Source organism: Mustela lutreola, chromosome 7 (genome assembly GCF_030435805.1).
Source record: "Mustela lutreola isolate mMusLut2 chromosome 7, mMusLut2.pri, whole genome shotgun sequence".
NCBI lineage: Eukaryota > Metazoa > Chordata > Mammalia > Carnivora > Mustelidae > Mustela > Mustela lutreola.
The window spans coordinates 74,601,789-74,616,210 of NC_081296.1; the positions used below are offsets into that span (position 1 = coordinate 74,601,789).

Sequence of the window (14,422 nt, forward strand, 5' to 3'; positions counted from 1 at the left end):
GCCTCTGCTCAGACTCCTCAGTCTGATATGAAAGGACTGTTAAAAGCTGGCTCAAGTCTTAATATTATCCACCAATCTTTTCCAAGCAGTCGCTACTCTAACCAAACTAAAATCAGTGCTCTTGATTGTATCTACCTCCATTTCCTTACCTATGCCCCCTCCAACTGCAATACCCCTTATTATTATATATTCCTTGTGGTTAGCTTCTATTTAATCTGTAGGGGCCATCTGAAATGCCCTCTCCCCTGGAAACCCTCCCTGAGCACCCAGCTAGAAGCCTCTTCTACCTCCTAGAGCTCATGACATCATTGCATCACACTATTTTCTACAGGTATGTATCACTTTCCACCTCGTATTAGGATCATCCATCCATCTCCTAGTTGCAACCAGAAGCTTCAATGGCAGTGTTTTGCAAAGTGCATTTCACAAAATAGTAGAGGTAAGAGTAGACCAGTAAGAAGCTGGCCAGCAAGTTTGAAAATGCTGCCTACTCTCATCCTCAACTTAGAAACTGCAGTGGGGATGGGGGGAAATGGATGTGTAGGAGAAACGTCATATGGGTGGGATTGTCAGGGCTTGATAACAAGACTGCGAGGAGTGTGATGGCAAGCGACATAGACATGCCTTGGACTTCTGGCTCGGACATCTGGGAGATACCACTCAAGGAGAGGGCAAGCAGAGAGAGTGTAGATGAGGTCTATCCAGCGACAAGCGTGGTCTGCAAGAGCTCAACGGAAAATCTTGGTGGAGAGGGGAGTAAGAAAATCAGAGGCCAATCCTCTGGCTTTTGCAGGTCCCATTTTCCTTGAGTGTTTCCCAGATTTTGCTGCTGTTTTGTCCAACATCCTTCTCAAAACTCTCCCCTCCTCCCCGGATGACTCTGTCTTCTCCCCATCCTGCTCCTCACTCAGCTAGTTCTGTCTCCAGTGCCTTTTCTTCTCTCTCCACAGAGCACCTAAAGGGTCACATGCCAAAGCCCTCTCCTCTGCACTCTGCCGGCTCCCTTTAGTAGCCTTGTCCATTCCCTGGGCCTAGATGACAACAGCAACAGATACAGCTTCTCCCCAGTCCTAACTATTCTCTTTTCTGCTGGAGATTTCCACCTGGATGCTCTGAGGTTTCCTTGAATGCATGACCTGGGGAATGGAAACTCACCTTTCACCCCCAAACGCTTTCTGTCTCTCCCTTTCCTCCCCTAAAGGGCCTCAAATCTGCCCTCACTCCTCCTGCCACTGCTTTTGCTCCTACACTGCTTCTCACCAGGCCTCACTTTGCCCAGTGTCCCTCCTCTTGGATCCTCTCTGAACACGGTAGCCCGTGATCTCTGTAAAACACAGCTCCGAGTTTGTCAAAGTTCTGTTTTCTCTTGGAAAACCCTACTTTTCAGATACTACACAAGTTTATTCTAGCCTCAGTCTGACTTATTTTCTGCTGATCTCCTACATATAGCTCGTGCACTGTCCAACTCAGTCAAATCACTCACCGTTCTCCAAGTACATCCTCTGCTTTTCTACCTTTATGCCTTCGCTCTTGTCATTCTCTTTGCCTAGAATGTTCGTCCTGCATCTCTGCTTATGGAAACTCTACCCATTTCTCAAGACTCAATTAAAACGACTCCTCCCTCATGACTTCCCTAATCATCTCAAAAGGAAGAAGTGCCCTTTCCTCCATGATATCCCACATACTTTACTTGGACCACTCTGGGGTCATTTACAAGGCATTGCCTTACGTTACAGTAATTTGTGTGGATGTCTTTGTTCCCTTTTCACACTGTAACCTCCTCATGCAAGAATTATATCTTACTCACCGTGCTAGTGAAAAGAGAACCCTCCTGGGAGTTGAGAGACTTAAGTTTTTGTCCTTGCTCTATGCTGAAGAGCCTTGTGACCTTGGGTAGCTTAACTCACAATGAAACAGAACTTTGCAGTCAATGTATCAGTCTGCACCCAAGTCCAGAGGACAGAGGAACTGGGGGGGGGGGGGGGGAGGGGCAGTGCTTTTCCAGGACCTGGAGTTGGCACTAGGCTAAGAAAAATATTATGTCTGAACTATATATTTTACCATTTCCTAATGAATGATTCATATAAACGATCATCGGATGACATTGAAGGGGAAAAAAATTCAATTTCTGGGGTTGTCCTTATAGCACATGATCTTTTTCCTCAAGTTGTTTGCTTTCTGGCACTTCTTTGCCTCTAACTAAAGGAAGTTTCCAACCCCAAGATAGGCCCTGTTCTTAAAACTTACTGGTAAGTTACTTGCTAAAACTGTTAATGCCCTTCCCTATGGAAATGAAGGTACCAGTAATGGTAGGAGACCATGGTTAGGATACCAAGCTAGCCTGTAAGTGCCATTTAGCCCAGACTGCACCTGAGTCAGAGTCGGCCTGCTGTGACTTTGGACAGACCTGATCCACGGCTGATCTCAGTTCCATCCCTTGAGATCCTGATGTTGGAAGCCTCGGGAATATTGTGTGGCTGGGGGGGTGAGGAAGTGAACTATAATTTTTAAAGAATTTGTGGAATTAAAGAGGAGAAAGAAGAAAACTTGAGACAATTAGTAACAGCTTAGGTTAGAGTTTTCAAAAGCCAAATGACCAATCAACTGTTCATGCTTCCATCCACCATCACCTCCAAATGTACATCCCAGGGTGGCACTCTTTCCTCCACTGCCTCAGAGCTGCTCAGCCTCTGTCCCACCCGCCAGCAGGGCCTGAGAATCCTTTGTTGCGGGGACTGTCCTGTGCCCTGTAGCATGTGTAACTGCATCCTGGCCTCTGGCCACTCAATCCAGTAGCCTCCACTGCTTCACCAGTTATGGTCACTAAAAAGTGTCCAGGCATCGCCACATGTCCCCTGAGTAGTACAATCATCGCTGTTGAAAACCACTGCACCAAATGGACTCGGCAGAGATTTTTGAGCTTTGTACGCTTCAGAATCACACAGTGAGTATGTGATTCACACAGTGTGTCAATCACACAGGTTTCTGGGCCCCAGCCTCAGAGATTCTGACGCAGAAACTTTAGGAGGGCCCTGTGAGTCTGCATTTCTGACGAACATTTTTCACTGCCATCGGTAGCCCTAAGGAAATTTTGAGAAACACTACAATAAAGAGTGAATGAGGGCACTTGGGTGACTCAGTAGGTTAAGCTTCTGCCTTCGGCTCAGGTCATGATCTCAGGATCCTAGGATCGAGCCCCGCATCGGGCTCTCTGCTCAGCGGGGAGCCTGCTTCCTCCTCTCTCTGCCTGCCTCTCTGCCTACTTGTGATCTCTGTCTGTCAAATAAATAAATAAAATCTTTAAAAAAAAAAAAAAAAAAGAGTGAATGAAGTAAAGAGATTTCTTTCCAAAATGCAAGCTTTCAGTCTGCTGCGCTGAGCGGGGAGGGAAGCCAACAACAGGGAGGCGGGCGGGGGCAACTGAGAGAGGCGGGCAGGCCTGCCCTGGGGAGTACCACAGGGAAGGACCAGGGAAGGAAGGTCTGCCAGGGCAGCGCTGCTGGCCAGGAGCGAGGATGCCAAGGGGACACAGTGAAACCGTGGAGTCAAGTTTAGCCTATTTCAATGTATTTGTGCCCAAAAGCACTCTTGGCCCTTTGAAAGTGTGTTTTCCTCCCTCTACCTGGGACCTACTATGTGTATATATCTATATATCATCTATATGTAGATATATATATTTCCATTTAATTCTCTCTCTCACTATAGGAAAAAGCTTATCAATTTTTAACACTGTTTCCCTGGAAAAATTCATTGTCTCAAAGAACTGACTACAAACAAAATTTGACCCATGTCTTCACAAAATAGGGATGGCCTGTGCCCATCCTGGAGCTCCATTATCTTTTAAAACTCTGCAACTTGGGGCCCTTGGGTAGCTCAGTTGATTAAGTGGCTGCTTTTGGCTCAGGTCATGTTTCCAGTGTCCTGGGATGGAGTCGCACATCGGGCTCCCTGCTCAGCCGAGAGCCTGCTTCTCTCTCTCTCTCCCTCTGCCTGCTGCTCTGCTTACTTGTTCGCGCTCTCTCTCTCTCTCTCAGTCCCCTCAACCTCCCACAGGCAGTGTAATGTCCAACTCCTCCCAAGAAATTTCAGCTTCATTTTCCGTCAGAGCCCTTGACTGCCAGTGTCTGACCCTGACAAATGGGGGCAACTCTTTAAACTTCATTCCATTTTTGCTCAGCCTCTGTCGGTGGGCTGTGTACTTTCCTTCCTGCCCCTCTGTTGTGCGCTCCCTCCATCAGTGCCCCCTCTGGCTGCTGGCTGCTTCTGGGTTTCCCATTAACTTGCTTAAGCCATCTGTCCTCCTGATCCTGCAGGGTCAGTGATGGGAGAAGGATGGGCAGTTGATACCGGCGAGTCGCTCAGCATTCCAGACCCTCAAACTGCATCCTGGCCAAGCCCTAGGGAAGTGGCAAGTCTTAGCAAGGGGAATGGCTGGAGGGGGAGCTGGAGGGGCTGGATTCTCAGCAAGGGGCTCTCAGAATGGGTGAGGATTCTAGTGTGCAAATGGAGGTCGAGTCATAGGAGCGCCTCCTGTCTTCAGGGGACTATCAATATTCTATACCATGAACTGAAGGCCTTTCCTTATTCAGGGGTGCAAAATAAGCCTCCCGATTCACTATGTGATTATGATTAGAGGTTGGAGGATGAATAATGACCAAAACTGAAATACTGCCGGCCAAGCAAGAAAGGGCTTGGTGTCAGATTTCATGTGATTTTTTTAAAAATACATTTGTAATGACATTTCTTGTACACCTGAGTTTACGGTTACAAATGTATACTTGCTTGTCACTTCTATGATATTGACAAGTTTCATATGACTTCAGTCAATGTTCACAATAGAAAATCCAGTTCTCAGAAGGCACTGACTTTTCCAAATACCCTCTCCCTAAACTCTGCTATTTCAGATGGAATCTTTTCCTGTAATGGCTATTTGTGGGCTGCACTAAGGCCTGCATCTTTCGGTAACCCTCTTCTTGATTCTTCTGAACAGATCTGACCAGACCTCTCTCATTCCGCCTCCACTGCCCCCCAACTCACCGAAATCTGAAGCTTGTATCTTTTAGGAGAGAGGAAGAAACCCCAGGGACCTCATATCCCTGATGCTGGGGAGGGGAGTGTAGAATGTCCTCGCCTCCCGAGCTGTGTGAAGGTTTAGATTTAGATTTAGGTCATGGGACTGTCATACTGGGAAACAGGGTTGGTTCAGCCAACAGTAACATGGTATTGGCTTTGGAGTAACAGGAAAATGGAAGCAAGGGGAGAAGCCATAATAGGGAAGTCATCCCCAAAAGCTGTGGAAGAGGAATTCACAGATGTCAGTCCATGCATGTCGTGAAGTCCTGGTCCCACAACATGTCACCATGGGCAGGGACCGCCTTCAACAAAAAGGGGAAACATGGATAAAGCTAAGGCATTTGGGGCTCCTTACCACTCTGCCTCACTTTTTCCGTTTTGTTGCTTTTGAAAGGCAATTTTTCTATTAGAAAAAAAAGTTTTTATTCTGGTCTTCTTAAACAAAAGCGCACACACAGTATTTTCCTCAACAGAGATATTTGGCAGAGAACGTTTAGTTCAGGGAGTCAGGAGAGGTGAAGCAAGACGGAGGTACATAAGCGTGCTGTACACAGAACTGGGAGTTCTTGTCTGGGCTTCACCACTAGAAGCTGTGTGGCTTGGGGCAACTTACTTCCTATCTCTGAGCCTCTGTTTTCCTCAACTATAAAATGAAGATTTTGAACTAGGGGAACTCTAGGATTCTCTCTTCCAGGTAATGCTCTAGTATTCAGGGGTAGGAAGAACTAGAGGATATGTGAAAGTTGAAAAGGAATAACACTGGGGCACCTGGGTGGCTCAGGTAGTGATCTTAGGGTCCTGGGATCAAGTCCAGTTTCAGGCTCCATGTTGGTCATGGAGCCTGCTTGGGATTTCTCTCCCTCTCCCTCTATCCCTCTCCCTGTAAGTGCACTTTCTCTCTCAAAATAAATAAATAAATAAGTAATCTTTTCAAAAGTAAAAATAAATTAAAAAAAAAATTAAAAGGGGATTAACAGGAACAATGGGTCAAATCTGCCAGGATTTTTCTAGATTCTAGGAGAATCTACTTTTACATTCACTCCAAGAAACAGAAAGGAAAATATAACACCCTGAATGACAAATTGTCAGTCTTCGATGGAAGTATTTCCTCCCAGCCATATGACCACCCTTTTAGACCCCAATAACTTAGAAAAAAGGGCAGCACACAGAGGCAGAAAGCCATCTGTTACCCATGATGGCCTGACCTACACCACTCAGGTCTGCCTTTATTTTGCATAAATCGTGGGACTGTCTCTTCAGGGGTTTCCCAGAGTTATAAATCTCCCTCTTTCAAGGTTAGGGTTACTAGACTGTCTCTTTGTGTGGCAGGGCCTTTTTCTTTTAGCACTTCTCTCCAGAGAGAATAGAGAAGGGTTACTTTTGCTGTTCCTACAGTCCTCAGGTTGGCTGGCTGGACCATGTACACCATGAGCCCTGCTACCATCACTCACCCTGGCCTGCCTCTTGGATCAGCCTGCCCTCCACTCCTCCCTGGAATCCTACACTTGGATGTTTTTCCACGACCTGATTTCTCTTACACCAACTCTCTAGAACTGAGCACCTGTGTCCAGGCCAGTATAACACACCCCTTTCTACTTTACTGGTGAAGCCAGCTCTGTGTTGGTAAGAGGGTGCTCAAGACATTTCTTTTCCCCTCTATTAACACAAAGATGTTAAACATGACTTCCTTTAGGAAACTGACCTGAATCCATTGTCTAAGCAAAAGAGATTCTAATAGACCAACGGGAAAGGAGACCTAGAGTCTCAGGTTCTTAGGCAGCATTTTGCTCAAATCTCTTATTTTAAATATGAGAAAATGAGGCCCAGAGAGGTGAAATGACTCACATAAGGGCAGCTGGTTAGCACCAGAACCATTAGATTAATGCAGATCTCATAACTCTTAGACTTGTGCTGCCCCGTGTGAAAGATCCTTGGGGCAAACAGAGCAACGTGGTACTGTGGACTACGTCGAGTCTACACAACAGACAATAGACAATACTAGTCTGTTGGCTCAGTAATAAGCCATACCATTAGACAAGAAAGGATGGATGATAAGAGGAGGCTCTGAAATTTACAAAGGAAGTAAATAAATTCCTCAACATAAATTCATATTTGCACACAAAGCTGACGAGCCCAATAGACAAGAACACTTCTGTGGGCAAACACATTGCGATACGTGTTCTTGGGGACTGTTATGGCTTGAACTACAACACCCCCAAATTAAATGGATCTATGAAGGTGACCTTATCTGGAAGCAGATATAATCAAGTTAAGATGGGGACATATCGGATCAGCGAAGACTCAAGTCCAATGACCTGTATCTTTATAAGAGGAGGGAAATTCGGAGATGGTCCCGTCGGCAAGGAAGCCATGCTGAAAACAGAGGCAGAGGTTGGAGCGATGTTTCTCCAACTCAAGAAATGCCAAGAATTGTTGGCAACCACCCAAAGCTGGAAGAGGCAAGGAAGAATCCTCTCTTAGAGACTTCCAAGAGAGCCTCACCCTGCCAAGGCCTTGATTTCAGACTTCCAGCCTCCAGAATTTTGAAAGAATAGATTTCTGCAGCATAAGCCACCTAGTTTATTATATTTGTCACAGACGCCTTAGTGAATTAACACAACCTGGGGAAATCACTGGGGTGGGTTGGGCTGAAGTGATGAGACGGAAATCGTGCAAATAAATGCAACGAGGAAAGGTCTGGGGGTCGGTCCTGTAATAAAGCTGTCGTGCATTCATCTGTGTGGCCCTTCGTCTGGGCTCTCCCATTCACAAGCTTTCAGGACCACCCGTCTTGGTCCAAGGTAGAGTCAGATGGTGGGAAGAAGATAAGCACCGGGATGAGACAAATCTTGATTTGAACCCTGTTTGCTATTAACTTGCCATGGAAAGCGTGAAGATAGAGAGTAGATAATAGAGATAGTAGAGAAGATACTTTGGAGGGCTTGGTGTCAGCATTTGGAGAATGCAGCCTCCCTTGGAGAACTAGCATCAGAACTGCCCTACTGGCATATGGCCACTATGGCTCAGTTGGTTTCTTTGCCTCTGCTTCATTTAGCTCTCAACTAAATCAGAAGCAATTTGAGGGTTGGGAATCGGAATGGGAACTAAGGTTTTAAATCTCTTCCATATGAAGAAAGATGCTAGAGTCATTAAATGGGGGGGGTGGGCTTCAAGGCCCTATAGAGCAGTCCTTTCCTTCTAGAGATGAGAGCACTGGTCACATTGTGTATTTTCCGTACTTGCCACGGACTATATTGGGCAATGGAGAGACCTCTGAGTGAATGTTGAGTGACAGATAAAGTGACTTGAGAATACCTCCTAAAGAAATAAGACTTAACCTTATGGGGGGAACAAAAGTCACTAATTGGCACCATGTCAGGGACTCCACTCACTTCACTGCTTTGCTCAGACCTGGGTCTGGTTGTCCCACTTCTGGCTTGGTATCTCTCAAATAATAGCTTGCTGGCCTAACTTCCCTGAAAGATCTTCAGAGGGTTCAAGGTCTGAGCTTAAATGAAAGTGACTCAAAAATAGGTGTTCAGAACTTATAATACATTTTCAGCTGTATAACTGACTCTATATTGTAAGACCGAATGAACAGTCAATTAAAAAAAAAAATGAGGAGCACCTGGGTGGCTCAGTGGGTTAGGCCACTGCCTTCGGCTCTGGTCATGATCTCAGGGTCCTGGGATAGAGCCCCACATCGGGCTCTCTGCTCAGCAGGGAGCCTGCTTCCCTTCCTCTCTCTCTGCCTGCCTCTCTGCCTACTTGTGATCTCTCACTGTCAAATAAGTAAATAAAATTTTTAAAAAAATGATATTTACAGACACCTGGGTGACTAAGTCGGTTGGGCACCTAACTCTTGGTCTCAGTTCAGGTCATGATCTGATGGGTCATGAGATGGAGCCCTGCATTGGGCTCTTCACTCAGCGGGGAGTCTGCTTGAAAATTCTCTCCTTCTGCCCCTCCTCCATTCACACTTGTAGGCTTGCTCTCTGTTTCTCTCTCTCTCAAATAAATAAATAAATCTTTAATTTAAAATGCTATTTAACCCAAAGTCAAATCTAACTTAGAGCAGAAGGCAAATACAGTTCCTATCGTAAAGATAAAAGATGTAAGAAAATAAAACAAAGAGTAACTACAACTCTGTCATTTTGCCCCAAAAGGAATGCAGTACAACTGCCTTTCTTTACTTCCACTGTTTTATTGCTCTCCCTACCACTTAGTACGTGTGATATATTGCATTTACTTGTTTACTCAATCAGGGCCCCTCTCTACTCATGAGAATATGAGTTCCATGGGGCTCAGACCTGCTTTCTTTTATTCACTGATGTATCCCCAGGGTTTGGAAGAGTTCCAGTCATATACTGGGTTCATAATACATATTTGTTGAATAAACGAGTGAATGAATAAACAAATAAGTTTGGGCAGGGAGAGAAGTCACATGATATGGATAAGGAAGTAGAATGTGTAGCTACCTCCTGCCTACAAAAGTTGCTTCTATGTCCACTAGCCACCAAGAATATCTCTCTCACTTCTCTGCTCTGATTCCATCATCACTAAGAAACTTTTTATATAAATATATTATAAAGATTTTATTTACTTATTTATTTGAGAGAGAGGAGCAAGTAGAGGGAGGGACAGAAAGAGAGGGAGAGAATCACAAGTAGATTCTGCACTGGGCACTGAGCCAGACTCAGGACTTGAACTCACAACCTGAGGTAAAACCAACAGTCAGATATTCAGCTGACTGAGCCATCCAGGTACCCCTAAACAACTTTTGATTTAAATCTTCCTACGTGCATCTTTCTACAGATGGGAATACAGGAATTGCAATTTGGGTGCACTTGGTATGATAATTTTTAACTATAAACTAATAGGTTGGCAATAGAAAAAGATTAATAGGTTGGCATTTCATTTTTTAAATGGGTTCATATCTAAAAGAATTCTGAGGGGGCGCCTGGGTGGCTCAGTGGGTTAAAGCCTCTGCCTTTGGCTCAGGTTGTTATCTCAGGGTCTTGGGATCGAGTGCCACATTGGTCTCTCTGCTCAGCAGGGAGCCTGCTTCCCCCTCTCTCTCTGCCTGCTTCTCTGACTACTTGTGATCTCTGTCTGTCAAATAAATAAATAAAATCTTTAAAAAAAAATTCTGAGGAACAGAATTTCAACCAGGATGGAAACCTGTGGTGAAAAGAGCAAAGAATAGCACACAGCAAACTTGAGTTCTAACTCTCCTTTTGCCTCACCTGGCAGCCTTAAAAAATCACGCCTCTGGGCTTCAGTTTCCCCACAGAGGCATTGAACTTGATAACTTCTGTGTCCCTTCTATCTTTCAAAGTGGGACTTCTATAAAAATTAACAAAGTAGGCTCTTCCATATATTTTGACCTCCTATGAGAAGTGTTAACCGGTGTCTCATGTCACTGTCTATTGGCAATACAGTGTGGCCCACCTGGGTGATGGGGGTCAGTGCCTTCCCTAGGGTCTGTTGTCATCACCACGAAAAGACAGATGATGTCCTCATTAAAAATCTAAAATGGAAACACTCCCTAGGGAAAGTGGAGGACATACAGCAACTCTTCACATCCAAAATTGTTCAGGTGTGTGGATATGGGGAGGTGGAAGGAGGTACAAAAGGGAAGGGAAGGCAGGGCAGAGGGTAGAGGATGTCTAGGTCATGGGAAGGCGGGTGCAGAGAGCATGGGTCTGGGGTCACTCATTTTCCCACTAGAGCCTGGCAGACTCTTAGGCTGACGAATGAGAATGTGCCCGTGAACTTTTAGTAGATACACGAAGCTATTCCCATTATGAGCCATGCCAGTCTGGGGGAGGGCAAGAACTGCATGTCCCCTAAGTTTATCTTCCTTAGAGGTTGGACTTATCCATGTGCCAGAGCTGCCCCACGCCTGTCCTCCCTGGAACTCTCTCAGCGTTCATTGTCTGCCCTTTCTTGAGATCTTAATTGTCCGTTGGTGCTAGTTACTGGTTATCTCTCAAATGTGCACCTTCGTGTCAGACTTCTCACCTGAGTGCCGGTCTTCCATGACTGCTCACTCACCCATGACTAGCCCTTAGGTACCATCACTTTAAAGATCATCTGTGCAAAGCAAACATAGCGTGACCCCTTCCCAACTCGCTCTGCTTCTATCTCCCTCCTCAGAACCTCCATAGACAACAATGACGAACTCACCGGTCTACCCACTGTTCAGGAAACGTCCACTATTCTGCCGTTTGGATCATGAGCTGAAATGGGCTGATGGACCACCCACGGCTGCTGAATCTTCTCACAGAGGTTCTTGTCTTCATCTCCTCCCTCACACCTCCACGTCAAGCCACGTTCCCATCCCTTCACGCCTAAACTCTCGGCTTTCCGACTGGCCTCCCAAATCTCTAATTTCTCCCCATTTCCAGACATCTCAGATCAATTCAGGCTGATCCTTTTGAAACCACTTTCATCAAGTCCCAGTTTGCCTACAAACCAAGTGAGGGTTCTTGTTTACCAGTCACAGTGTTTACCAACTCCTCCTCTGACATTTAAGGGCTTTAGTCAATGGCTCCCTCTTCCCTAAGCGACCCAGGATCCATATTTGTCTCTATTCAACTCACATTTGTTGGAGCACCAGTGATATGCCAGCCACTCTCTCTATCACCTACGACCCTCCAGCATCCCCCTCTTCCATTGAGCCTGGCCTGTAAGATCCACCCCCGCAGCTGCCACCGTGATACCGGCCTTTCAGATGGCACCTATTCTTGCCCTGCCAGGAATCTCCTCCTTTCTGCCAATCCAGCTCTGATATCTCTTCCAAGACACACCTTCTGAAGGTTTCCCTTGTAAATGAATCCCCGACCACAACAACCGTTCCCTTTTCCTGAATTCCTTCAGCATTCTCACACTAGATTTCGGTTACTAACTACTGCTCTCTTATTATTTCGTGCATTGGTTGGTTTCCTCGACTGAAATGTGAACTCCAGAAGAGCAGGGGGCAAATCTCACCCAGATCTGGAATAAGCAAGGGCATATGGGAGGCCAGTAAGGACCCCGATATTGCACACAGCAGCTCATGGACAAGGCCCACTTGCCGCAGTTTAGGCAATAAAGACAAGGTGAGGTGGGGGTGGGGGGAGCACGAAAGACCTAAGACTAGCTCTTAGCACAAGCAAAGAGACATGGCCACATTTTGAGAAGTTCTTGTTAAATGCTGAATTACATTTTAAAAATAGTAATTCAAGTCCCTTACACATCATGCATTCCTCTAGCACAGAAATCCCTACTGCAATACAGTGGCTGATAGAGTCTAGCAGGTCTCAATCACTAAACAGATTAGAAATTCTTCACCATTCTGGGTCAGAATGCTAGGTCCAGGGGGGGACAAGAAGACACCATCTCGTCATCTCCATCAAAAGCTGTCCCTCCCCCCTGGATACTACCTACAAGTTAGCAGCAGTTCATGTCCCTGAATTGAAAGTTGTCTGACTCGAGTACAAGCCACATATTTCTAGGAAAACTCATAACCCAGCTCCCCTCCTCTCAGTCCAGCTACACAATGTCTCGTCCAAACCTAGAACCCAGCTAGGTGGTGTGCAGCCCTTTTCAGAAGGAAAGATGCCCCTCTCCCCCGGAGTTCTTAGAAGGAGCACAGAGAGGGAGATAGACTTACCCTCACATAGTAGTTCATGCCCATCCCCAACAGGTGCTGTAGAAAGTGCCTGTCCTGCCTGCTCCCTGGGGTTGGCTCCCCAGGGCCAGGAAGGGGGCAGGCATCGGGAGTTAAGACAGTCGCCCTGTGCCCCACCAGGTCTGGCTGCGGTGGAGGTGCGGACCCAGCCCTATTTAGACCGGTCTCAGGGGAAGCCGGGCTGCTGGGAGCCGGGTCCTGGCTTTCCTGGAGCTTCAGCCGGGGCACCTCTTTGGTACCCAAGCAAAAGTTTTTCAGACTCAGCAAGGTGGCCGGGTTGGCCAGCTTCACACTGGCCATGCGAGGGATCAAGGTGCACAGTGGGGTGGGGCTCTCCTGGGACGCCAAGGTGGCATCTTCAGCAGCCGGCAGGTGAGGTGCCAGGGTGGGGTAGGGAGGCTGAGGCGAGCCCTTGTTCCCCACGGAGCCTGCGGGGCTGCTTTCGTCCAAGGACGTGATGGACTCATTCCGAAAGCGGCTGTACTTGGCCCTGTGCAGCATGCCGGGGTGCCCGAAGAGTCCTACATACAGCACAAGTCCTGCCAGGCTGTCCTGACCGCGTTTTCGCATAGCCTTGGCAGTGCTGAAACAGGATACTGTTGCATAAATCGCCTCGTCGTCTGCTAGATAAACGGAACGGAAAGCGAATGCCTCAATGCCCCATGCAACTCGCGGCAGCCACCTCTCCCAACTCTGCACTGTCCCTCGCCCACCTCGGCTGCCGGGCCCTTCTGGGTGACAGCCCGGGGGAAAACAACTCCCCGGCTGATTTCAGTCCCTCCCTGGCCCCAGCGGCAGCACTCGGTGTTCTCGCCTTGGATTCCTTGCCGGGAACGCCTGGACCCAGGCCCGCGGTGGCGGGGATCGCTCACGGCCAACTCTCAGGCACGGAATCGGGCCGAACACCGGCCAGCCCGTCCCGCCGCATCGCCAGCGAGCTGTGCGGGAGCCTTGCAGAAATATTTAGCGCCCCCCACCCCCAGCCTTCCCTTCCGCACACAGGAACTTTCAAACCTGCTCCCTCCGGCTCTCACAGGGCGGGGCAATGACTGGCCTATTAACCCTTTATTTGTTCCAGTGATTGTTCATTTAAAAAAAGGAAAAAGAGAAGATGTCTAGGAGAGGCGAAGGCGCCCTCAGCCTGAGTTCGTTGATTCTGATGGCTGCCCTCTCTTGGAAGATCTTGTCTCGCATCCCGTCCGGGCCACAAGCCAGAAGTACTAGTGACCCGCGGCGCTCCGCATTATTTCATGGACTCGCGATCCCTCCGTATTCCTCAGCTCCCCTCCCTGCCTGCCCACCCTAGCTCTGAGCTTCCCTCCCTCCTGGAGTCGGCTCAGAGCTTCTTTCAGGAACCCGTCGGCAGCAGAAGGCTGAGATGTGCAGAATGATGCAGAGTGTTGAAATTTTTATGAATGAACTTTGCTGAATGAATTTCTCTGTGTGTGTGCAAGCTAATAAATCTGTGAATGAAGCTGAGAATAGCCGTAATTGACTGATGGTCTCAGGGGTGCTTGGTTTTTATCCAATCAGGCGGCAGCTTGATGACTCATGCACCATAAATATACTAAACTAGTAGCCAGAAGAAATAAAGCTGGAAGGAGAGATTTTATTTTGTGATATCTGATGAAAGGGTTAAAAGGAAAGGCAATCTGTACTAGGAGTCGTGGGGAA

General features: G+C 47.2%; 1 protein-coding gene across 1 annotated transcript in view; it reads right to left on the minus strand.

The window, feature by feature from the left end:
* The window catches only part of SHC4 (SHC adaptor protein 4), a 136,582-nt gene extending 122,470 nt beyond the window's left edge, over positions 1-14,112 (minus strand). Inside the window, exon 1 of the mRNA XM_059181486.1 lies at positions 12,731-14,112. Coding sequence (XP_059037469.1) covers positions 12,731-13,318 — 588 coding nt within the window. The 5' untranslated portion in view covers positions 13,319-14,112. The remainder of the gene's footprint in view (positions 1-12,730) is intronic.
* Between the last annotated feature and the right edge of the window lie 310 nt (positions 14,113-14,422).